Source organism: Astyanax mexicanus, chromosome 1 (genome assembly GCF_023375975.1).
Source record: "Astyanax mexicanus isolate ESR-SI-001 chromosome 1, AstMex3_surface, whole genome shotgun sequence".
NCBI lineage: Eukaryota > Metazoa > Chordata > Actinopteri > Characiformes > Acestrorhamphidae > Astyanax > Astyanax mexicanus.
The window spans coordinates 38,091,728-38,119,000 of record NC_064408.1 but is presented as its reverse complement, the minus strand read 5'-3'; the positions used below and the strand labels follow the sequence as shown (position 1 = coordinate 38,119,000).

The 27,273-nt window shown below is 37.5% G+C and overlaps 1 protein-coding gene across 2 annotated transcripts; it reads left to right on the top strand.

The window, feature by feature from the left end:
- Window positions 1-1,589: 1,589 nt before the first annotated feature.
- Window positions 1,590-26,573, top strand: acsl4b (acyl-CoA synthetase long chain family member 4b). Of its 2 annotated transcripts, none has more exons than XM_049476875.1 (15): window positions 1,590-1,720; window positions 12,796-13,024; window positions 14,401-14,578; window positions 14,703-14,812; window positions 15,768-15,906; window positions 16,519-16,669; window positions 16,866-16,989; window positions 17,644-17,715; window positions 18,888-19,027; window positions 20,681-20,850; window positions 21,009-21,083; window positions 21,183-21,377; window positions 22,775-22,889; window positions 23,804-23,961; window positions 24,688-26,573. In XM_049476875.1, the coding sequence occupies exons 2-15, from the start codon at window positions 12,797-12,799 to the stop codon at window positions 24,843-24,845; spliced, it is 2,013 nt and encodes a 670-aa protein (XP_049332832.1). In that variant the 5' UTR covers window positions 1,590-1,720; window position 12,796; the 3' UTR covers window positions 24,846-26,573. The 2 variants fall into 2 exon arrangements, with proteins under 2 accessions (XP_049332832.1, XP_015457539.3); XM_015602053.3 differs by lacking the exon at window positions 1,590-1,720 and adding an exon at window positions 10,646-10,826.
- Window positions 26,574-27,273: the final 700 nt, after the last annotated feature.

Genomic DNA, 27,273 nt, shown 5'->3' with positions numbered 1-27,273 from the left:
TATTATACGTTATAGCACTCCCTCTTGTGTATCATTGCTTTAATCTACTACTGAAGTACAGAAAGTAAATGTATACGTACTGTGTTACTGTGTGAGAAGATTAAATATCTTATTGTTTATATTATTTTAAATGTTTAGGCTAAAGGCCATTCACAGTTCCTTTAGTCGTAGCAGCAGCACACGAACAGGAAAGTACCAAACAGAGTGCATGTACACGTACATGGAGTCTTCAATCAACTCTTTAAACAAATCTGTCTGAAAGAGAGGCTAAACAGTACTGGCAGAAAGTCTTTGGGATATTTTAATTAATTCAGCGTAAAAGGTCACTAAATGGTCTTTTACTTTAGTAAAATCAACTAAAACTATCAATGACCACATACACGTGTTTATTATGTAAAAAAACAAGGGATTAGAGCAAATTAATGGAAACACTGAGCTTAACTCTTTATAAACAGCAACAAATCAGCTATGTCCCTTCCCCCTTTAAAACATCCATCCACCCCATCTCTTCACCACTCCAACAAATATAAACACAGACTCTAAGAAGGGCCAGCGATGCCCCTGGTTACACGTTATATGATGCAGCACATAAAATATGTATAAGAGTAAAAGTATTAAACTCAATGAAAATATGTAATGAACTAAAAGTGGAAGTAGATACAGATACTGCATTTTAGTACTTAAGTACAGAAGTTTCGTTCATTTTGTGACTAACATGCCTGCTGGGTGAAGGAATTAGTCACACTATGACTGCTGTCGTGGGAATAAAAATATTTCACTATTACTATATTAGTAGTCATACGTTTCTTTCTAAAGAGCTGGAACAGCTATTTCATCACTAATGGCATCACTGATGACATCACACACCGGTTCTGTTTCCTGTCAGTGTGTTTCACTGAGGGTTTGTTCCAGACAAGAAGTCAAACGTAATGGAAGCTTCTGAACTCCTCGGTGACCCCCCTGACCCGCACCACTCCTCATGCGAGCCAGGAATTCAACACCTGTAAAAGTTAAACAACACAGATTCCTCTCTCCTCCGTTTGTGTTTACATGTGTGTGTGTGTGTTTGAGAGTGTGGGTGTACAGCTGTGGTTCTCTGTGTTGATAGAATTCCCAGACTGGAGGAGTGTGTTTGTGTGTGTGTAAGAGAGAGAAAGACAGAGAAAGAGAGAGAGAGAGAGAGAGAGAGAGAGAGAAAGAGAGAGAGAGAGAGAAGGGGGTATGGAATGTGCATAGAAGAGCCAGTGAGTCATGGTTGTGTCTGAGGGTGTCTGAGTGTGTGTGTGTAAACTGACCCCAAAAGCAGCTGCATCATTTCCTCCTTCTTCCTACACTGTGATTGGATTTGAACAGCTGTGGGCGGAGACTCTTTTTGGATACACTTTTTTTCTGGAGAGAAAAAGAGGGAGAGAGAGAGAGATAGAGAGAGAGAGAGAGAGGGGAAGGGAAACAAGGGGAGGAGAAAGAAGAAGAGGGGAGTGGATGAAAGAGAGAGCAGAAGGAAGAAAAAGAAAAAGGGAAGGGGAGGGCGAAAAAAGAGAAGAGGGGCAAGGGGAGGAGAAACAGAGAGAGAGAGAAGAGGATGGAAGAGAGAGGAAAAAAAGAGAGAGAGAGAGACAGAGAGAGAGAGAAGGGGCGGGGGAAATCTAGAGAGAGTAAAAAAAAGGAAGCTGTAACAGATTGGACTGAAGCAGAAGTTTTGAGCGGCAGTGAACAGCAGGTAAAACACAGCTCTTATAATTATGTGTGTATATATATATATATATATGTGTGCGTGTGTTTATAAGTGTAATGTACTGGTGAACTGTATTATAATTTATACTGTTTTTCCTGTAGTTGTGTTTGTGTTGGTGTGTGTGTGTACTTGTGACCAAGCTTTGCCTTTTTGAAAGTGTGTGTGAGTTTTAGGAAGGAAAGTGTGTTACATTGAACAAGGCTGTTATGGACCGCTAGACCGTTTATGAGTGTTAACACACATTTTTCTGAGTATAACTGTTTTCCAGTAACTCTACTGTAGCACTGTATTAGTGTACTGTACTATATTAATAATGTATAATAATTTACAGTAGTCTATACTGCTATATAGAGTAATATGTAGCAAATTGTATGTAGCACTAATACTACTAGTGCTACTCGTATCTGTACAACAAACAGATTCTTGAATGAACGTAAACTAGCTTTCTTGAGGGAGATCCTGACGAAATATATTCCGTTTATTAGTAAAGGAGTTGGTTCAGCATTACGTTGCCTTTTAAACCTTGCATGTCTTATTCATTCAAGATGTGGTGTTTGTACTATAACAAAGATGTAGGGGTGTGTGCATGATAACAGTTAATGCCATGTGTGCTTAAACAGATAGCAATGCTGGCATGTGCTGTACAACAGGAAGGTATAGTAATGTGTGAAAATGTGTGGAATACAGTACCAGTCAATAGGTGGACACACCTTAAATCAAGTGTTTTTTTTTTTCATTATTACTACATAACAATACTGTATATTAATACTAAAGTTATCCTCAGTAGCTGTCAGTTAACAGCTGTGCTGAACATATCAAGAGTTAATTACTTGAATTTTTGAAGAGGTAGAGTTTGTGAGATACAGTGAATAGCTCTATTTGAGGAATGTTCAAATCCATATTATAGCAAGAACCACTTAACTAAGTAAATGAAAAAAATAACTTTAAGAAATGAAGATCAGTCAATCTGAAAGATTTTAAGAAGAAAGAAGAACATTTTAAGAAGAATGTATGCTCAAGTGCAGTCACAAAAAAGGCAATCAAAAATGTTATGATGAAACAGGCTCTCATCAGGAGCAAGAGTTACCTCTGTTGCACAGGATAATTTCATCAGAGTTACCAGCCTCAGAAACCACAATCTAAATGCTTCACAGAGTTTTTTGGTTTGTTTAAGATTTTTATGTTTACTAAATGATTCCTTTTGTGTTCTTTGAATGAATTCTTTGAATTTTATTGAATGAGAAGGTGTTCCAAACTTTCGACCGGTACTGTAGTACTGTGCATAGTATAACAGAAAAGTATAGTTATGTGTACTAAAATAGAAAGTACTTTAAAAGTGACATATGGCAAAGAATGTATAAAAACAAACAAAAAGTGTGGTATAACAGAAATATGAGGTGAGTGCACTATTATGTAAAGATATAGTACATTGTATAGGATGCTACATTAACCTTTCTAGGGAAACTTGGCATTAACTTTTCTAGGGAAACTTGGTCATGCCTTTTTATGCAGGGCTTATGTAGCTAATGTGCTGCACGTCAGCATTGTCTCATATTTAATTAACCAGTTGTGAAAGTCTGTGGATTAATAGAGAGAACTGCATTACAAAGATCTAAGGTCTGCTTTATCCAGCACTAAAACTCTTTTTTTGGTTGCTGTTCTGTGTAGATGGTGTTTGTAGTGGTGTAGTGGTGTTTGTGAGCTCTGCTGTGTTGTTGTGCTAATAGCTACTTACTATGTAGGCTGAACAGTGCATCGTTAAGAGGGTATCCAGTTAGTGATGTTGAAAATCTTTACTCTCTTTCCTCTACAAGATGCATTAGTTTTACACATTCTACAAATATGAGCTTGAGTAAAAAAAAAATACAGAAAAACAAAACAAATGCCAGACTGCCAACCACTAGTCCGGTAGTTCCATCTACATGTTGAACAGTAACAGTAAAATAACAGTAAAATAATAGTAATATCTAGCTGTGTGCGCATGTGCTATAACAATAAAATAAGAGTAATATGTAGTGGTATGTGCTCTATAACAGTAATATAACAGTAATATGTAGTGGTATGTGCTCTATAACAGTAATATAACAGTAATATGTAGTGGTATGTGCTCTATAACAGTAATATAACAGTAATATGTAGTGGTATGTGCTCTATAACAGTAATATAACAGTAATATGTAGTGGTATGTGCTCTATAACAGTAGAATAACAGTGATATGTAGTGGTATGTGCTCTATAACAGTAATATAACAGCAATATGTAGTGGTATGTGCTCTATAACAGTAATATAACAGTAATATGTAGTGGTATGTGCTCTATAACAGTAGAATAACAGTGATATGTAGTGGTATGTGCTCTATAACAGTAATATAACAGCAATATGTATGGGTGTATGTTCTATAAATGTAAAATAACAGTAATGTGTAGTGGTGTGTGTACTAGATCAGTGAGACTAGTACACTGTGTCCTACATTCAAATACTCTATTGTTAAACAGTGAGTTGGGATTCGTTATATTCCCGCTCGGATATTGTTTACCATCCACAAAGCCACAGTGAGTACTTTAAACGGCTCTTTAGGCAAATCAAACCAGTCAGACTGGTGTGTGTGTGTTGGTGAATCTGGGTCAGAGCTTGGCTGTTCCTACCACACCGCCCCCCTAATGATGTCATCAAGGTGTGTGTGAGTGGAACACATCTTCACCTGAAAGAAATATCATGCAAATAAACACAAAAACACACAATATGCAAAACATTTTACATTACATTACATTACATTACATTACATTTGGCAGACGCTTTTGTCCAAAGCGACTTACAATATTGAAGTGCAAATAAAAGAAGAGGTTAAGTACAAAAATAATAGAAGTTAAAAATAAAGCATCTATAGATAGGGCCTTAAGGAGGTCAGAGGGAAATAATGGGATAGAGGAGTAGAGAAGAGGAAGAAGGAGATGAGGTTAGAATTAGTTAGTTTGTTAGAGGTGTTAGGAGAGTAAGTGCTCTTTGAAGAGCTCTGTCTTCAGGAGTTTCTTAAAGATAGCGAGAGATTCTCCTGATCTGGTAGTGGAAGGTAGTTTGTTCCACCATTGGGGAACTCTGTATGAGAACAGTCTGGATTGCTTTGTGTGAATGTTTGGCAAAGCGAGGTGACGTTCATTGGAGGAGCGCAGTGGCCGGGAGGTAGCGTAAGCCTTCAGGAGCGAGTGCAGGTAGGAAGGAGCCTGTACTGTCATCACCTTGTAGGCGATTGTAAGCACTTTGAATGTGATGTGAGCAGCAACCCGTAGTGAGTGACATGTGCCCGTTTTGGTTGGTTGAAGACCAAACGTGCTGCTGCATTCTGAATCATCTGTAGTGGTTTTACTACACAGGCCGGGAGGCCAGTTAGTACGGCATTGCAGTAGTCAAGGCGTGAGATTACCACAGCTTGTACCAGGAGTTGGGTGGCCTGTTGCGTCAGAAACGGTCGAATTTTTCCGATGTTGTAAAGCGCAAAGCGGCAGGATCGAACAACTGAGGCCACATGGTGCGTGAAGAGAAGCTGGTCATCAACCATGACACCCAGGTTCCTAGCAACCTTTGTCGGTGAGAGAGAGAGAGAGTCGATGGTTATGGCAAAGTTGTGTTGAATAGAAGGTTTTGCTGGTATGACCAGAAGTTCAGTCTTTGAGAGGTTTAGTTGGAGGTGATGTTCCTTCATCCATGCGGATATGTCTGAGAGACACTGTGATATTCGTGCAGAGATTGAGTGATCATCTGGTGAGAACGACAGGTATAGCTGAGTGTCGTCAGCAAAGCAGTGGTAGGAAAAACCATGTGAGCGGATAACCCGACCTAGAGAGGTGGTGTATATTGAGAAGAGAAGAGGTCCCAGTACCGAACCCTGGGGAACCCCAGTGGGTAACGAGTGGGCTGGGGACAGCCGTCCTTGCCATGACACCCTGAACGAGCGCCCAGTGAGGTACGATCTGAACCATGACAGCGCATTGTCTGAGATCCCCATGTTCGAGAGTATAGTTAGGAGGAAGTCATGGTTGACTGTGTCGAAAGCAGCCGAGAGGTCCAGCAGAATGAGCACTGAGGACTGTCCTGCAGCTCTAGCAGTTTTTAACGCTTCTGTCACAGACAACAGAGCCGTCTCAGTAGAGTGCCCTTTCTTGAAACCAGATTGGTTCTGGTCCAGGAGGTCATTTTGGGTGAGGAAGCCAGAGACTTGATTGAGAGCTGCTCTTTCTAATGTTTTAGAAAGAAAAGGCAGTAGTGAGACCGGTCTGTAGTTATCAACCTGGGCGGGGTTGAGAGAAGGCTTTTTAAGCAGTGGTGTGACCTGTGCTTGTTTAAAAGCAGTCGGGAACACACCAGATGTTAAAGAGGCATTGATCGTGTGAGTAATAGCCGGAATGATTGCAGGTGCAATGGTTTGCAGAAGGTCTGAAGGAATCGGGTCAAGTGGAGACGTAGTAGGACGGCTACGCGTTAGGAGAGCCAGTGTCTCGTTCTCAGTGAGAGGAGCGAACGAGGAGAAAGCGACGCCTTCGGTAGAGGGATACCGGGCAGCAGAGCATGATGTAGGACTGCTACATGTCGCATCAGTAAACTGTCTGCTGATAGCTGCCACTTTCCCAGTAAAGAATGAGGCAAGAGCTTCAGCCGTAAGGCAGGTAGCCTGAGGAGGAGGTGGAGGGTTGAGTAGTGTTTTGAATGTAGCAAATAGTTTCCGGGAGTCTGTGAGGGAGCTGATTTTTTGTGATAGAATTCAGCTTTAGCAGCAGTGAGGCTGGCTGAAAAAGAAGCCAGGAGCAGTTGGTAGTTTTTTAGGTCTGTCTGGTTTTGCTTTTTTTGCCATTTTCTTTCAGCAGCTCTGAGTTTGGAGCGTAGTTCCCTGAGCGTGTCATTTTTGAGCCATGGCTGCGGTTTGCTTGGTTTAATGGCTCGAGATGTTTGAGGACAGAGGTCGTCCAAACAGGAGCTTAATGTGGAGCAAAGAGTATCAGTGGCATCATTAACATTGAGTGATGAAAATGAGCCTAATGGAGGCATATTGTCAGTCACCAGCGAGGAGTACTGGTCTGCTGGGAGATCTCGAAGATTTCGGCGGAACGAGACCATAGTAGGAGTAGCTGTGGGTTTTTTCGAAATGCGAACGTTGAGTTGCATGAAGAAGTGGTCTGAGAGGTGTAGAGGAGTGACAGTTAAAGAGTCGGTGTCACAGTTACGAGTGAAGATCAGGTCTAGATGTTTGCCAGCTTTATGTGTTGGGGGGCTGGGGACCTGCTCCAGATCGAAAGACTGCATGAGGGATGAGAAGTCTGTGAAGCTGTTACTGTCATGATGGATGTTCATATCCCCTAGAATGAGAATGGGGCAATCTTGCTCGGGGATAGAAGACAGTAGCATGTCAAGTTCATGCGTGAACTCGCCCATTTTGTGTGGCATTTACAGAGTGCAGAGGTTTTTAATGTGCAGCAGTTAGAAAAAAACAAATGCCGGATTCTGATCTGCATAAAGCGAAAGCTATTTCTATTCATTATTGTTATTTGTGTATTGTTATCATGTATATATTAGTTTTATAGTTAAATTAACTGTCGGTAATACTACTGAACATGCTGTAAATCATTTGCATATTCAAAACACAACAGTAAATATTGCTGCACTCTTAAAACACTGTAAAACAGTAACAGACCAGTTGCTGTATGAGAGTGAGGTGAACCACTGGTTATACTATAATCTTTATACTATAAAATGGCATTTATTGTCATTTATACTATAATAAGTGTAAGGTCTAGCACATTTTATACTGTAATAGTAATGTGTTGCTGTATTTGTATGTAATATTAGTAAGGTGTAGTAATATTTGTTGTGCAATTCTAAAGTATAATACACTTAGTTTTGTTGTCCCCTTTGAATAGATTATAAAAGTGAGGCAATAGGAGTGTCAGAAAAGACTGCTGAATAAAATGGCTGGGGGACATGGATAAGTTGCAGTTTAGAACTTTAGAAACTTTATATTCATACATTTATTTGACTTAAAACTGCCTTAAAATAGGTAAGGAGAATGGAATTAAACAAATAAGACAAACATATAGACTTTGTTATTTATTTATTTGACAAAATCCAATATTGTACAATATTAATATCTGTCAGTGGCAAAAGTATGTAAAACTTTAGGAGTATTCGATCATTTGAAGGTGAAATTAGAGCTTTCAATCTATTACATGACAAACACACAGTCAGACAGATTGTGTTAAAATGCAGAAAATTCAAGACAATCATTACCTTTCCCAGGTGTGGTTAGCCAACAATGACCACACCAAGAACAATGTGTGTAATAGTCTGTGAACAAAGGAACCAAGTGTAACTTCTAAGAAACTAAGGGCCTTTCTCACATTGGCTAATGTTAATGCTTATAAGTTCACCATCAGGAGATCATTGAAAAACAATGGTGTGCATGGCAGGGTTGCAAGGAGAAAGCCACTACTCTCCAAAAACATCATTGCCACTCATTTGCAGTTTGCTAAAGATTATTTGGACAAGGCAGAAAGCTATTGGCACAATGTTTTGTTGGATGGATAAGACCATAGAGACCAATATATGTTTCTGGTTTAAATTAAAAATGTTATGTTTTGAGAATGTAAAACACAGCTTTCCAGCATTAGAACATTATCTCATCTGTGATGGTGGTGGTAGTATCATGGTTTGAGCATGTTTTGCTGCATCTGGGCCATGGGCTGCTTGCCATTGTTGATGGGAAAATGAACTTCAAATAATACTAGCATATTCTAAAGGAAAATTTATGTATTTGTACATCTGTTCATGCACAGAATCTCAAGAGAATGTGAGTAATGCAGCAAGACAATTATTATAAGCATACTAGGCGTTCCAAGGACTGGTTTAAGCAAAGAGTTAAGGGGAGCAAACCCATGAACATAACAGAGCTGAAGCTGATTTGTACAGAGGAACAGGTTAAAATCTGATGAGGTCAAATGTAATTCCTAAAGATTCACAAACTTTCAGACAGTATGACTGTCCTGCTGTAACAGGAGTAGTCTACACTGAGTGACGCAGGTGGGCGGGCTTTTTTGGGAAGGTGTGTTTAGAAACAGGAGTCGTAAGAAACAGCTCAAGGGTCTGTCATAAATTCTTTCCTATACGCACACATCCAAAGTTACTTCACATTTTAAAACGTGGAGGAAGTGTAATCACATTTGGTATGTGTGTGTGTGTGTGTGCACATGCTTGAGTTGGTTGTAACTGTCTTATGTAAATATTTAGGCTGTTCATGGCACTGGAGGCTGCAGAGAAAAACAGGTGTCTGAGCTGAGCTCTCTCATATCTCTCTTTATCTATGTCCCTCTTTTTCTATTATTCTATCTTTCCTTATCTCCTTTTTATTTCACTCACTACTAATCTGTCTAAGTTTTAGGCAAATTTCCTCTGGTGTCTGATTCCAATGAATGATGTTCATTGAAGATCAGAGTGTTTACTGTGTTCAGAGAAGGTCAGTGTGTTCAGTGTATTTAGTGAAGGTCAGTGCGATCAGTGTGTTCAGTGAAGGTCAGTGTATTTAGTGAAGGCCAGTGTGTTCAGTGATGGTCAGTGTGTTCAGTGAAGGTCAGTGTGATCAGTGTGTTCAGTGAAGGTCAGTGTATTTAGTGAAGGCCAGTGTGTTCAGTGAAGGTCAGTGTGATCAGTGTGTTCAGTGAAGGTCGGTATGTTCAGTGAAGGTCAGTGTGTTCAGAGAAGGTCAGTGTGATCAGTGTATTTAGTGAAGGTTAGTGTGTTCAGTGAAAGTCACTGCGATCAGTGTGTTCAGTGAAGGTCATTGTGTTCAGCAAAGATCAGTGTTATCAGTGTGTTCAGTAAAGGTCAGTGTGTTTAGTGAAGGTCAGTGTGTTTAGTGAAGGTCAGTGTGTTCAGTGAAGATCAGTGTTATCAGTGTGTTCAGTAAAGGTCAGTGTGTTCAGTGAAGGTCATTGTGTTCAGCAAAGATCAGTGTTATCAGTGTGTTCAGTAAAGGTCAGTGTGTTTAGTGAAGGTCAGTGTGTTCAGTGAAGGTCAGTGTGTTCAGTAAATAGCAGTAGTAATAAAGGAGAAAATGAAGATTTGTGCTAAAGAAACCCTCAGTCATACAAAAATTTACATAGAAAATGAATGTGGGTAATTTTTTACCCATGTTGTGCATTAGAGTAGCTGTGATACAAAAGGGGATTTTATTCATAAGGTAAGAAAGGAAAAAAATAAAATAGGGATGTATGAGGATCAAAAGCAAGTTAAATAAGGAATACCTTTTATTCTATACATGAAGTTACATAGAAAATGAATGTGGGTACAAAGGGGGCTTTTATTCAAAAAATAAGACAGGAGAAACTAAAATAAAGATGTACTATGATCCAAAACAAGGTAATTGAGGAATATTGAGTTATTAGATAGATTCATTGCAAATATCATATGGAACATTTTAACAAAATTAATTTTATAAATATTTGATATTTTTTATATTGAAAACTTTTTTCCACAACACAGAACAATATCAAATGTTTTAGTACTGAATAAATCGATTTTAAAGATTTTAAAGCTTAGAAAGCGTTTTAAACGCTTTTAAGATCTGACTGTAATTCCAGCATCAGCTCAGCAACTACTCAGCTCACAGTAGCATAAATGCTAGAGCCTTTACTGCATAAAACTCGTTTATTGTAGAAAAACTGAAATATGTTGGTAAGTTTTCTTTATTTTTTTTTTATTAAACTTTTTAATTCCACCTTCCGAAATTAAAGGAATATACTTTAACCCAGGCAGCTAGTTACTATTTTTAATTTGAGTTTTTAGCCGTTTAGCTCCATTCATTCATTCAGTCATTCATTCTATTCATTTCACACTCACTCGCGGGCTCCCTCTAGTGGTCTGCAGTTATAACGGCGGAGATAGGAAGTGGGTAGACTCTCTATATAAGTTACCGGTTGTGGTCTGGGTTGATGGCGAATCTGAAATTAGGGTTTTTTCGCAGTTTCGTCCGTTCATATCTGTATCGTGGAGGAAGGAAAATAAAGAGGTTAACTCCACCAATAATAATCACCTATCGACAGCCCATACAGTGAGTAACAGAGCTAATGAACACCAAACGGTTTGAGGTCAGTTTAAAAAAAACACCAGAGAAAACAGCCAGAAAGAAAACTAAAGAATCAGGATCAGAAGCTGTTTTTGGTTGTGTTTCTAGTGGTGTAACTATCTTCGGGGGATTTACAGACTCTTTGGCAGCTCGGGATCAGCTGGAGAGTTTAATAGGGTCGATTCTAAACTATAAATAGTTAATAAAGGCTGTTTTAATTAGTAAGACTAGCTGGTGTTAGGATCCCCTCCTGTGGCACTGGCGTCACTGTGTTTAACCTTGCCTAAAAAGTAAACAATACTATCAAAATATTTTTTGAAAAAATATCTTCAAAATAAAGTTACACAAATCCCTCTTTAAATCAGCTTATTTGGAGTCATCCTAGATTTGCCACGTTCGCCTGGTTTATTGTGATGTTAGTGTTGAAATTCTGGCTTCGAATTATTGTACGTTTTCAGGGGTTTGAATAGTTGGAGCTCTTCTTAAGCAATACTAAACGAGGGGGAGTGCTATACTGTGAAATAATGGCTCTGCTCATGCCTACAACCTGCTGCTCAATTTGTAGCTGCGCTGTTTCGTTTATAAGATATAAGCCCTTCGTCGTTGCTAGGTCACCTGTATGTGGCGGAGTAATACATGGTTAGTTATTTATACAGTTAGTTCCGACTCTGCAATGTGATTGCCTGAGAGGCATTCTATGAGTGCCGGTAATGCACTGTATGCGAAGCTCTTCATGTATTACTCCGCCATATACAGGTAACCTAGCAGCGATGTCGCGCTTACAAACCAAACAGCACAGCTACAGAGTAGCAATGGATCTATTTTAACTCACAGAGTTTTTATAACCAAACAGATCATATTTTCTCATCCTCAAATAATAACTCAAAATCTTTCAATAAACAGTGATAATGGAACTGTGGTATAATCGCAATAATAACACTCAAGGTTCAGGGTATAACATGTAAGATTGGCACTGCTGTGCTGATGTACGGCACTCAGCCTGCAGTGCCAATATTGCACGTTATACGTTATACCACTCCTCTTGTATTATTGCTTAAATTATATATATATATATATATAATTTGATGAAGATGAATATGATATAGAATTGATGTTTGTATACACTAATTTAAACCCTATATATATATATATATATATATATATATATATATATATATATATATATATACCAGAGGGTTTAAATTAGTGTATACAAACATCAATTCTGGTGTCTGAGATTAACATTGTATTAATGCATAAGTGATATTTTTTTCCCGCCATTTTAACATACTTTTGCTACCTAAGGTGTGTTTAGTTTGTTTGTTTGTTTAATGAAGGTCAGTGTGCCATTTGTAGGTCTGGATGTAGGTCTGCATTCAAACACCCTTTTTTATTTGAGTGTTTAAGTGTTATTTAAGTGTTTATCAAATTTTCTACAAATATGCACATGGGTTACCACAGTAACCACTTCACAACCACCCGACAAACCATAGCAACACCATTGCAATTATCTGGAATAAAATAGCATCAATTTAACATTACCATAGCAACTACCGTAGATACCATAGAAATTTAGCAGCACTTAGCAGCCCCACTGCAACCAGTTTGCACTACCATAACAATAACCTCGGATATTGCAATAACACCATTGCAACCACCTGGAATACCACAGCAACAACTTTGCAACCACCTGAAAAACCATAGCAACACCATTGCTATCATCTGGAATAAAATTGTATCCGCTTAACCTCACCATAGCAAGCACTTTGCACCACCATAACAATCAAGTGAGATACTGCAAAAACACCATTGCAACCATGTAGAATACCACTTCTGTGTTTCCTTTAGGAAATGCATTTTTTGCTATTTTTGGATGTTTATTTTTATAATATTATTATTTTTTGTCTCTCTTTCAGTGTTTATGTTTACCTCTGCTGTATGTGTTTGTGTTTAGGATGTCGGAGTGTGTCAGGGCTCGCAGTGTGTCCGGGCATCCGGAGGGTCCGTACCGGGCGGTGGACTGTGAAGAGGCTCTGGTCCGGCAGGACTTTGAGGGAGTAGACACACTGGATAAACTGTTCCGGCATGCTGTGGCCAAGTTCAAACAGACCCCCTGTCTGGGGACGAGGAGCATCATCTCAAAAGAGAACGAGACTCAGCCGGATGGAAAGGTCTTTCAAAAGGTAATCAATCGGCCAATTCAATTAGTCAATTAGTCATACATACTAATTTACAGAAAAAAATACCCAGATTATTATTCCAGTAATGTCTTTTACCTTGCCATGACCAAGACCACTTAACTTCCTTTTAGTGATCATAACAAACAACAGATAAGCCATGTTTGGGGTTGGTTTGGCAGCAACACTTTACAATGGGAAAGTCAGAAGTGCTTAGTGCAGATCTGATGAGGAGGATTGTAGATTTACACAAGACTATTAGGACTGTCTCTTCAGCAGTTTTAACATCTTAACCCTCTTTATTAGTCTTTAGCAGTCAATGGAGTCTTTAGCAGATCTGAGCAGTCTTTGACAGCTCTCTTTAACAATCCTTAGCAGTTCTTTGCTGATATAAGCAGTCCTTATCATTCTTTAGCATTCTTACTAATCTTACGCAGTCTTAAACAGTATTTTGCTGTCTTTAGCATCCCTTAGCACTATGTAGCTGTCTTTAACACTCCTTAGCAGATCTAAGCAGTCTTTAGCAGTTTTTGTCTGACTTTACCTATCCTTAGCTTTCTTTAGCAAACTTTAGAAGCCTTTCGCAATTCATACTAGTCTTTAACGGTCTTAAAAAGTATTTTGCAGTTCCTTAACAATCTTTTTTTTGCAGATCTAAGCATTCCTTATCAGTCTTTAGCATTTTGTAGCAGTCCTTAACAGTCCTTAGCAGTTTATTGTCTATCTTTAACTATTAACTAGAAACCTTTAGTACATTTTCCTTTGTCTTTAGCCATCTTAGGCAGTATTTTACTGTCTTTAGCACGCATCTTTGTAACAGCATCAGGTATTTATTTTTAGTCTTGTAAGACCAGCCTCCATATGTTTAAATGGGGAGAGACCAAAATGCTGGGAACTGAAGGTCAGATTACCATGTCAGAAACATATCTTATTTCACTAATGAAATCTGATAAAAAAATCTCCTGAACAGTTTGTAGCATTTGCCTCAATAATGCATTATGTCTTTTTGTGGCTTCTGCCGCTGCACAGATCTCCACAATGAGGTGGTCTTCCCAATCTACATCCCTACCCTCTGCCACTCTTTGGAACTGAGTTACATTTTTTGTTGAAGGGCAGGACTTTATTTAGCATTTTGGGATCTCCCATTCATATTTTATTTGGTGACTGGTCTTCTATTTCCTCTTTAGCCGTTCTTAGCTTTTTTGTTGCAGTTTTTAGCCTGCCTTATGCACTTCTTAGCATTATTTAGCAGGATGATATTACGAGTAGGCATCATATCAATTAATCAGGTTTATCATTGTGATTGAATTTGTTATTGAGCTAAAAACTAGATCTAGTAAGCATGTATGTTTGATTGTGTGTGTGTGTGTGTGTGTGTGTAGCTGGTGCTGGGAGAGTACAGCTGGAAGTCATATGAGGAAGTGGAGCATGAAGTGGAGTTGCTGGGCTCTGGATTGGCTGCATTAGGTCAGACGCCAAAAAGCAACATTGCCATCTACTGTGAGACGCGAGCTGAGTGGATAATCACCGCCCAGGCCTGCTTCAGACACAACTACCCCCGTAATACACACATCTACAAACAAACACACAAACATTGCTCTTACTCCGACTTCAGAAAACATTAACAGACCTTTTTTACACATGTTCTGTGTGTGTGTGTGTGTGTGTGTGTGTTTTTCTGTAGTGGTAACTCTCTATGCGACTCTGGGTGAAGAGGCTGTAGCTTTCGGACTGAACCAGTGTAAAGCCACGCACCTCATTACCAGCAAAGAGCTGCTGGACACCAAGCTGAAGGTAAATGTATTTACCCAGACACATACCATACACACTTGTAGCACATACACTTATGTACCCAACTAGGCCTGTCACAATAATATTTTTTTGTAAACGATATATCGTCCCAGAAATTATTACGTAAACAATATTATTGTCATTTTAATACTGAAGTAATAATAATATAGCAAAACAAAGCAAGTATACCCTTTTAAAGAAAATACATTTTCAATGAATCAAAGTTTGTGAAAAATATACTTTTTTTATTCACCTACTGCAGTCCACACTGTGTATATGGAGTCTCAGTTATTAAAACATTGGTCTGGTATTGCATGACTGTTAAATATGAACAAACATTAGGGGTGAGCGATATGGCCCTTAAATAATAATAGATAGTAAATTTCATGGTATTTTCACGATAACAATACTCTTAGCGAAATGACAAAACACTTAATAAAAAAGAAAATCAAAAATACACTCTTGCAACAAAATGAAAATTAAAAACTTATTATTGCATATGATATGATATGGCATAGCCTAACTGAGATATTAAAAATACAAAAATATTTGTAACAGAAGTCAATGATCCAGATTCTCATGATACTAATAATGCACTCCAAATATCTCCATATATCCAGGATTAAAGTAAAATAAATGATACTGGACAGATATAATCTGTCTCTAGTATATCTATAATGGGAATTAGAACAGTGTGAATTTTTCAGCAAATAAGTAGTACCTGACGTGATAATGTGGGTGATATGGCACGATGTTTCAGGGTATAGTATGTTCAAAATATTATAAATGTTGGCGATTTTATTGCGTACAATACAATATGGCACACCGCAATAGATGATATAAGGATGATCAAATATTATAGAGCTAATGTGTATGTATTGAACGATAAATCGATAATGTAATTATCTAAACAGGCTTATACACTACCAACATACACACACTGTTTTTATGTGTCCAGGTGGTGCTGGCTGAGGTTCCAGGCCTGAAGCATGTAATTTACGCTGGCACTGGGAGTGTGTCATCAGGAAACTACCCACAGTCTCTCGCGATCCACAGCATGCAGGAAGTTCTGGACCTGGGAGCCAAACCTGAGAACTGTGAGTGTGTTTCACCACCACTGATCTGTATTCACAATCACAGACCTTTACACACCACCACTGATTAATAATCACAATAAAAGTGTAACATTTAAAGCTTGTAAGACTTGTGCAAACATAACAGTGTGGGTGTGAAAGAACAGCATCTGTAATGAGGTGAGAACGACTTCCTCAGTTGACAGGTAGAACCCCCGTCATTCTGCTAACAGGCAATACCAACTATAACTGTCAATGAATCACCATTACAGAGCATCATAATAATAATACTAATAATAATAATACAAAAAATATTTCATCAGTTAATGCATTTCAGTTTATTTAGGCTTTATTCAGTTAAATGTAGTGTTATTTATGTTAATGTAGTGTGATGAAGTTTATATAATTTCTGTATGAGTTTATTTCAGTTAATTTTTTTGGAATTAAATATTTTATACTGATTTATTATTAAAGCTTTTCTGCAGAATTAAATGAACTACTACTAGCATTATAAACCCTGACATCAAAATTTTAATCAGACCATCATCATAATAATAATACTTTTCTTTCTCTCTCTGTCTGTCTGTCTGTTTGTTTGTCTGTCTGTCTGTCTGTCTATTTCTTTCACTCTGTCAGTGCAAGTGGAGTATGCTCCTCCATCTCCGTCTGATCTGGCAGTGGTGATGTACACGAGTGGATCCACTGGTCAGCCCAAAGGAGTCATGATGCTTCACAGTAACCTCATCGCTGGAATGGCCGGCCAGTGCCAGCGCATCCCAGGCCTCGGGTCAGCCTTTTTAGCCAATCATAACATAGTAATTAAACTCTACAGCAGCCAATCAGAACACAGTAAAGACTATAGTGACTAGTCAGAACACAGTAAAAGACTTTAAATAACTAATAAAAGTGCACCAAAATACTACAGTAATCAATCAGAACATAGCAAATCACTGCAGTAACACAGTGTGTGTATGTGTTCGTAGGCCGGAGGATGTGTATATAGGGTATCTTCCATTGGCTCATGTTCTGGAACTGACAGCAGAGATTTCCTGTCTAACGTACGGTTGCAGAATCGGTTACTCGTCTCCACAAACACTCACAGACCAGGTAACGCACACTCACACACACTCACACACACGGATATTCACTGTTACACAGAGATACTATGAATGTGCACTTTGTAAAATGTAAAACCAGTTTGTAAAACTAAAAAAATCACTAATTGGGTGTTTGTCATGTATTTGAAAAGAATAAGTCTAAAGATTGAGTCATAAGGTTATATTTTTTAAATGTCTCAGAACTTATTTTAAAAAAAATGTAAAAACTGACTTTAGCAGACCTTATAGTAGTATTGTGCAGCAGTGCCTGCAAAAATATAAATATTTGCAAGGTGCCCAAACTTTTGTTTTGGCCCTTTTCCTTTTTTGTTATAGTTTTGAAACTGAAAAGAAACAAATTTAGCTTAAACTAAAATCAAATAAATATTTTCTGATAAACTTTATGCCCTTTAAAAAAACCCTCATCTTTTACTTATCTTTTTAGACTAAAATATATATTGAGCGTATGTTAACTCTTGAATTGTTTATGTATTGATCAGCACAAACCATGCTGGTCTAAACTGTGCTTTTTCAGCAAAAATACTTAAATATCAAAAATAGAACAGTACACATTGATATAATACACCCAGTCAATTTTGTCTAATAATATGATTGTGTGTGTGTGTCTTTGTGCCTGTATGTCTGTGTGTGTGCCTGTGTATAGTCCACTAAAATACAGAAAGGCAGTAAAGGGGATTGCACTGTGCTGAAGCCCACTCTGATTGCTGCTGTTCCGGTAAGAAAACTCACAACCTCTACTCAATCCTTTAACACACATCAGCCTCACCGTTAATACACACACTTAACCATACTAAATTATGCACTAATGCACAGTGGCCCACCAGAATGTGTACGGTTTAGAGGTGGAATATGTTATTTCAGTTTGCTCTGGAAAAAAAAACAGTAATTTCACACTTAAGTGTTTCTCACTCAGTAAGGATGGAACAATCTCTCCAACATTTTTTATCTCACATAGGCTGCTATATTTTATCTTATATTTCTGCACGTTTTTTGTCCTTGTCTTAACGGTTTAACTATATTTAAATGTGATGTTCATGTTTTTTAGCTACATTCTCTGGGAAAATATAGGGGTTTGTTTTCACACTTAACAACTGTTTATTTTCCGTGCTAACACATGATAACTGCTCTCTCCCTCTCACACACTTACAGTTAAAGCTCATCAATTCATGTCTCACATCTTCTATTCCTGTTAGGCAAATTTAAATTATATCGTCAAATATTTCACCCCTCCCTGCCAAAAGTCAATTTTCACGCCTTGTGCCTGCGCCGCTAAAATAGCAAATACACCCACACATATCTAAATGGTCGTGGTGGTTTGGAAGTGAGGTGTGTTCAGGTAAAAAGAAAACACAGGTGCGATTTAAACCCTGACAACAGTCAACTGTTCATCGGCATCTTGGCAATGCAGATGTGCCACATGCTCTAAGCATGCGTATACCCCCGCTCGTTACACACACATATGGACACCCAGACCCTACTTTTTTATCAACAATAAACAGAATACACAAAAAACAGCGTGAATGTACAGATCAGTTTTCTCTGCTGAGATGTGCAGAAGCGCTGCACTGTTAGAATAGCAACCTGCCAAATTCAGAGCGCACCCGATTTTAATAGGAATGGTAAGAGATCACTCTGTTTGGTTTATTTCACATTACGCCCAAAATACCCGCATGATTAATTAAGAGAATTAGTATGCCTTTTGCGTATTTCAAGCTGTGTACTGCATATTTTGCTGAAATATGGATGTATTTGTTTCTTTAGTTTTAGAATGTAGCCACAGAGCTAATGTAGCTAGCTAGTGAAATATTATTCTGCATGCAATGAATGCTCATCTCAAGACAATATAGCTAACATTGTGTGCGTGTATGTGTGTGTGTGTGTGTGTAGGAGATAATGGACCGTATCTACAAGAATGTGATGGGGAAGGTCTGTGAGATGAGTATGGTCCAGAGGACTCTGTTCAGAATGGCCTTCAAATACAAACTGCAGCAGCTGGAAAACGGTGCCAATACGCCAATCTGCGACACGTGAGTCACACACAACAAACACTTAAAATCACTATTAATGCCAGTTTTTCATAAACTGCTGTCAGAAACTTGGTCAGTATTTAAGTGTCTGAATCATATCCACCCTGAACAGTCTACTGACAACAATAATGATACCAATAAAATATTATCATACTGCCCATATCTAACTTAAAGAACCATGCAAGGCCATACAAATAAGCAATGTACTCTCATACTAAATATACTGATTACAACAAACAATTAAATAATCTGACTGAAAAATAGTGAGTTCCCATCCCTGCTGGGAGAAAGCTGCGTTAGCATCATGTGATGTTATCATGCGATTACTGTTTTTCTCACAGAACCTACTTTGGTTTATGTTTCTTGGCGGCTCTATGAGATTTCAGACTGGATTAATAACCGAAATCTGATATCTTCTGTCTGCTATCTGATCCAGCATTTCCTGAAAATATCTGCTCATCGCTGATCTCTACACGCTGTCAAACATAATGTGCTTAGTCTATTAGAAACAGTGGAAGCTGCCACCAGTTTGCGCTTAACCTACTGCCAGCACCGATTTTTTTTAGCTTAATCCCTCTGAACATTTATTTACCAAGAAAGAGTTTTTCACAAACTATACATCATTGAATAAAACGCACTCTCACAGTTTTAGTGCGCATCTTCCAATAATATACACTTACCTTTATTTGCCATCTCCTGCAGCAGCCTGTGTGAGATAATGTTTAAAGCAGTGCCTGGTTCAGACTGCTTTACATCTCTTTTTAAACACGCTTAAAACACCTAACACCGCCCTCCTTTCCCAGTATGTTTTATACTTCACATTCAGTTACACTTCAACTGCAGTAATAATAATAATGTTAAAACTGAACCTAAAGAGCTGTCAAACTATTTGAATAAATAAATAAAATAAGTAAATAAATAAATCAGGTAGTCATGATTAACTGTAATACTTTGTGTATAGTATTATGATGACTAGTAATATTAATTTGAGTAACATAATAAATCATCATGAGTCATGAATTATCTTATTCATGAACTATAATCTTAATTAACTATCTTTTGTGTGGGGAAATTACAGTTAACCCTCTTTTTATTCAGTTCATTGAAAAGGTTTATTTTTCTACAGATCATTGTAATAATCACTTTATTTGGTGTAGTTAATTATTAGTAATAATTTTATGTATGTGTAACGATCCAGAGTTGGTTTTATTAGCAGCTATATTGAAAACAAACAAAGCAACAGAACCAAGGACAATAAAACAAACAAAAGACAAGCAAGAAAAGCAAGGACAAAAAAAACACAGAAGTCAATCTAACAAACAATCTAAAGCTGACAAACCAGTAACTCGACATGAACAAACAAAGCACGACTGTGGGTCAAAAAGCAAGAAAAAACAAAAAAACATTGGGTATACATACACAGATACAGACACAGACAAGGAACTCCTGGGGGGGATAACGAGGGGGCTGGGTTACAAATGAGACCCAGGCGGAAACACTAATTATATATCTTTTGTATTACTGCTACTGCTATTAGTAATGATTATAATAATATTTTTTTTTCTTCCATAGAATAAAAGTAGTAATAAATTTTAAATGTTGTAAATGTGATATTTTTATCTGAGGGCATTTGTGTTTGTGTGTGTGTTACAGGCTGGTGTTTAAGCGTGTGTGTGCCTTGTTAGGGGGGAGTGTTAGGCTGATGCTGTCTGGTGGTGCCCCTCTCTCTGCACTCACACACCGCTTCATTAATGTGTGTTTCTGTCCCATCGCAATCGGATACGGCCTCACAGAGACCAGCGGAGCGGGAACTATCTCTGAGTGTAGGTGTACACACACACACACACACACACACACACACTCACAAACACACTATTAACCTCCGGTATGTAAGTGTTTCTACACTCTTGTTTAAACATGTTGAGCCCACACGTTTTGTGTGTGTGTGTGTGTGTGTGTGTGTGTGTGTGTGTGTGTGTAGTTTCTGACTTTTCAACAGGTCGGGTGGGTGCTCCTCTTATCTGCTCAGAAATTAAACTTCGAGACTGGCCTGAAGGTAAGACAAACACACACACAGATACATTGGTTGTCTGACTACTTTTTATCTGTTGTAAACATAAATAATTACTATGACTTATCTATGTACTGCCCCCAGGTGGATACACCAGTCAGGACAAACCCCACCCTCGCGGAGAAATTATTATTGGAGGGCCGAATGTTGCTGTGGGTTACTATGGCACAGCGGGTGAGGCGGAAAGTGGAGAATTCTGGGTAGATGAAGCAGGGCAGCGCTGGTTCTGTACAGGGGATGTGGGGGAGGTGCATCCCGATGGCTGCTTGCAGATAGTGGGTGAGTGACAGCTTAGCAGACCAGTCATATTCCATCCAACCAGATACAGCTAAACCCCACATACATTTAACTAAGACCAATCAAATAGACACTAAACACATTGACCAATCAGGTACAGTCCAGTCATATATTAACCTATCAGATACAGACTAATCAAATAGACGCCAAACACATTGACCAATCAGGTACAGTCCAGTCATATATTAACTAAACATATACAGTCCAATCAAATAGACACCAAACATATTGACCAATAAGGTACAGTCCAGTCATACACTAAGTAACCAGATACAGTCCAATCAAATAGACACCAAACATATTGACCAATCAGGTACAGTACAATCATATAATAACCAATCAGATACAGACTAATCAAATAGACACTAAAAACATAGACCAATCAGGTACAGTCCAGTCATACACTAAGTAACCAGATACAGTCCAATCAAATAAACACCAAACACATTGAGCAATCAGGTACAGTCCAATCATATATTAACCAATACAGACTAATCAAATAGACACTAACACATTGACCAATCAGGTACAGTCCAATCATATACTAACCAATCAGAAACAGTCCAGTCATATACTAACTAATAAGATACAGTCCAATCAAATAGACACCAAACATATTGACCAATCAGGTACAGTTTAGTCATATACAACCCAATCAGATACAGTCTAAGCCAGTCTAAAATCAATAAGATACTGACCAATCAGATACAGACCAGATCAATTTGACACCAAACACATTTACCAATCCAGTACAGTCTACTCATATACTAACCAATCATATGCAGACCAATCAACCAATCAAGTTATCATCAATTACATACTGAGCACTGCAGTGTATTCACAAACTTACCAATCAGATACAGACCAATCAAATTAAATACAGTTTTGGGCTAGTCAATGGTAAAAAACATTGTATCACAATCTTGTACATTACACAATATTTATCGGTATATTTTGACATGCAGGCAAAATGAGTGAGTAGCAACTTATTCTAAAAAGAAACTGCTATTTAAATATGTGCCCATAATTAAAATTCAACATGTGCTACATACAGTTAAACAGGACTGTTTACACAAATTGTAATAAATCATGCAGTTTGTCAGTGTTCTTTTAGCACTGACAATTTTCACAATATCTTACAAAATCAATTTGAAAAAAAATTATCACAAAAACAACATTAATCATGATAAAATATATTGTCAGTTGCTTATAAACAATCACATACTGACCAATCACAAACAGACCAATCAAATTCTGATCAATCACATCCCGACCAATACAGCCAAATCGCAGGTACAGACTAATCAAATTAACACCTCTCTCTCTCTCTCTCTCTCTCTCTCTCTCTCTCTCTCTCTCTTTATCTCTCTCTGTCTCAGATCGTAAGAAGGACTTGGTAAAGCTGCAGGCGGGTGAATATGTGTCTCTGGCAAAAATTGAGGCAGCTGTGAAAAACAGCTCACTGATTGACAACGTCTGCGTTTATGCTGACAGGTTAAACACTCTACACACTATACTACATACAATATAACTTACACTCTGTACGTAGCTACGCTACACAGTAAATTTTCCTATAATTAACTTTACACTCAACAACCTTCCACTCTGTATTCTATATACACTAAAACAGTATAAATGATACTCTATACACTATTGTTTATGCACTTTTAACTATACACTATAATATACAGATGTAATAATATTCATATTGAATGTCTTTGTTTTTGGCCTGTTGTAGTGTAAGTGTGCAGAAACACATCAAGCATGCTAACGTTTACTTACCACAAGCTGTACTCCCCATACTCCCACTCTAGTGGTTATCACACTAGATTGAACAATTAAGAGACCACTTTAGTTTCGGAATTAGTTTCTCTGATTTTGCTATTTATAGGTATATGTTTAAGTAAAATTAACATTATTCTATAAACTATGGACAACAATAAACATTTTGTCATTTAGAGCATTTATTTGCAGAAAATGTGAAATGCCTGAAATAACAAAACATGACATGTTCTCCTCCACCAGTCTTACACACTGCTTTTGGATAACTTTGACACTCCTGGTGCAAAAATTCAAGCAGTTCAGCTTGGATTGATGGCTTGTGATCATCCATCTTCCTCTTGATTATATTACAGAGGTTTTCAATTTGGTAAAATCAAAGAAACTCATAATTTTTAAGTGCTCTCTTATTTTTATACAGAGCTGTATATAAGTATAAATACACAAAGCCTTTAGTTGATTTAGTTGTCTCAAACTTATGCCAACCATGAGGTTAAAATTTGTGGTGTGTACTTCTTATGCTCTGTACTTTGCACATTTTATATCTTTTTTTTATTGTGAATAACCATTAAAGGGCAAATTAATCAACAAGTGCACATAATTGTTCATTTCTTTTGTCTTTGTTTCAGCAACCAGAACTATGTCATCAGCTTTGTGGTGCCCAATCAGAAGCGGCTTACTGAACTTGCCAGGAAGATGAGTATAGAGGGCGAATGGGAGGAGCTTTGCAATAATGCTGTTCTGGAACAGGAAGTTCTAAAAGCCATTAAGGAGATTGCTACTACATGTAAGCCCCCAGTTCTTTAGAATACCCACACACTTATACAAAAGACACCTGTAGATCTCTGTGGATAATTTCTTCTGTTTTATCATTTTACTGTATATCGTCGCTGTCCAATAAAAAAACAATTATCATTTGTTTGTTATATTTTTGTCGATTTTTAGTTTAATTTCTAGTCATAATTTCTTGATAAGAGGGCCAAAAGAAATTCTCAAAAATAACCTGAAATGAACTTTACATTGCCTTTCATTTAATGTTAAGAAGGTTTTATCTCTCTTTTGTAATTTTGTTTTTGGGAGATATATGTTTGTCCTGGACAGAGATTATGCTGTATCACCCCATCTGACACAAGTGGTAACTCTCCTAGACACAGTGAGCACTGAGATATAAAAAATGTTCAGTACTTAATCAGTTGATTCAGAGGTATTCCGATCCTCGAAACTCCAATATCAATCTTATTTTTAACCTTTAAACTCAGTTTTGCTTTTTATGGTGGGAAAACTGTAAAAACAGGCCCATTTCCTAATTGTGAGCCAGCAGTTATCTTCAAAACAAGGTTCTCGTGTTTTCCTGTCATTGTTGGGATTTTTGCCTCTTACACACACACACACACACACACACACACACACACACACACACACACACAAATACACTCACTGTATGCTGTGAAATCATGAAATCCAGCTCATTTAGTATTAGATAAGTAACTGTGTGTGTGTGTTTGTGTTGCAGATAAGTTGCAGAGGTTTGAGGTGCCACTAAAGGCGCGTCTGAGCTCTCAACCGTGGACTCCAGAAACCGGCCTGGTGACGGACGCCTTTAAACTCAAGAGAAAAGAACTGCAGCGACACTATTTACACGATATAGAGAGGATGTATGGCTCTAAATAACTCATGCATGCGCACACACACACACACACACACACACACACACACGCACACACACACACACACACTTATTTCTAGGCAATGTTTTTAGGGTTTTAGTGAGAAGAGGTGATGTGCTGCCCTCTGCTGGCAGATTAGGTTGTTACAACTTTAAAGAAAATATTAACTGTAATGTTTGTGTGCCTTTATTCAGCAGCATTCCAGTGTCCTGATACACTTGTGTGTTTATAATACATTTGTTTATGTAAAGAATTTAGGACTGTGTATATAAAGGGATTAATTCGTCTGAGAAACCTTTGGAAACGTGATGAGTGGAAAAACTACTTGAACTGGACTTGAGTTCCAGCTGGAAATGGGAGATTTTGTAGATTGTTTGCACCAAAGCACCTAAAAACTAATATTCAAATTAGACAATGCTAAAAATAGGGCTAGTGCTAATGCTAGTGCTAAACCTAGCCATTGCTAGTTATGCTAGTGGTAATACTAGCACTAGTCTAATAGTGTAAATGCTAATGTTTATGCTGGTGTGAGGGTTAGCATTAGCCATACATTAAAATACACATGCCTATACATTTTATGCCTGTTATGGACTTTTATGGATAAAATTGGTATTTAATGGAGGTCTGAGATTATCACAGTCTGATCACACGGGTAGCAGATACCACATAAAACAGGGTGCTCCTGAACAAGTTCAGAATGAGTTTTTTTAATGTAAATCTTCGTTTGTATTTTTTTTTTTCAATTAAAGATTTTATGCTTAAACTGTTCCTGATTCTTCGACACAGAAAGATCAAACATTTCTATTCTGCTGAAATACGACTGTCTGAAGTTTATTCAGGCATGAGTGAGTGAATAAGCTCTCACAGGCCAGTTAACACTCAGTACACAGAATATCAGCTAATTAGCACTCAATACCTAGAATTCCAGCCAATCCAGTTTCTATCTTATAGTTGTTTGTTGTATAAACCAGAAATATGTTTCCAAGTGCCTTAATTTAATACATTGTTTACTTTCTGGAATGCTCTGTAATTTTTCAGTTGTTGTATTTCAATGATTTTTCAGTTTTTGTGGTATAATGGGAGAAACAGGCTGAGGCTAGGGACTTCATTGTAGAAAGGAGCTAGATGCCTGACTTTGGTGTTTTATATAAAAAAGGGACCAGCCATTGTAACCCCTGGAGCAGTTTGGGCTCAAAGCGATACGACTGACCTAACAAACTCTGATTATGTTCTTTTAAATAGTTGTAAACATTTCTGTTATTTTGCTTGTTTTGTTTTAGACGAATTTGGAATTCAATTTTTATATCTGTAAATGGTGTATCTTTGTTGTTTTTCCACTAAAAGGAAAAACTGATATCATTCTGAACACATTCTACTGGCAAACTGTTAGCATTCTGAAAACATATGAATTTGAAAATATTTTATTAATAGAATAATCTTAAGCAGGTTAAATGTCTGGATGGTTATTTTAATGCATGTTTTGTTATTCCAGCTCTACTCTGTTAATGTAATACAAAGATGGGTTTTATTTTTACAGACATTTAGGCTGATGACATTAATCATATATCATACAAAAATACACAGATACTGCCATTCATAAACCATATTTATACAGTCCAGTAGTTGTTTTTTTTTTAAAACAGAAAGTGGTGATAAATTTGTGTTGATGAAGAAGTGGCACTTTTGATGAGAGTGTACAGATTTATATGAAAATAAAAGCTGAAAGTTATAATGTGTCTTTTCTTTTAAATAACACTAATCCCAGTTTACACAATATACAATATTCACACTGCCACCTGGAACTTGAACAAATCTGTTGTTGCTTTTCAGACTCTGTCTGCTATAAATTTTATTTCACTTCTGTTTGAGAAATTTATACACACTGCATGCACACGGATGTGATTTTCTTCTACAACTCCAAATGAGCTTTTCACTGTAGACAATATAATCCCAAAATGTAACACATAATATCCAAAAAGATTTCATCCTCTAAATCACATAATGGGCCCTATTTTAGTGATCTATAGCACACCAGTCAATTGCGGATCGCGCAGCTGGATGTCAGGTGTGTCGGTGTTAGAGACCGACCGATATGGGTTTTTCTAAGGCCGATGCCGATACCGATCATTAGTGGTCAGAGTCAGCCGATGGCCGATGTGACCTGCCGATTTTTAGGGCCGATATGCTATCGTATTATACTTATTTGGCATGCTTAAAATCATACTAGTAAGAGGAGGCACAACAGTTGTAAACTTCACACAATTTATTGAAAATAAGGTTAGCATTTTATAGTGACTTTAATGTTACTATATCACTATATGTTAATAAAAAAAATATTAATTTTATTTAGATTGTATTATCCATAACATTTTATTTTATTCATTATATAACATATGTTCTATATACACTATATATTCATGTTTATAGTAGAA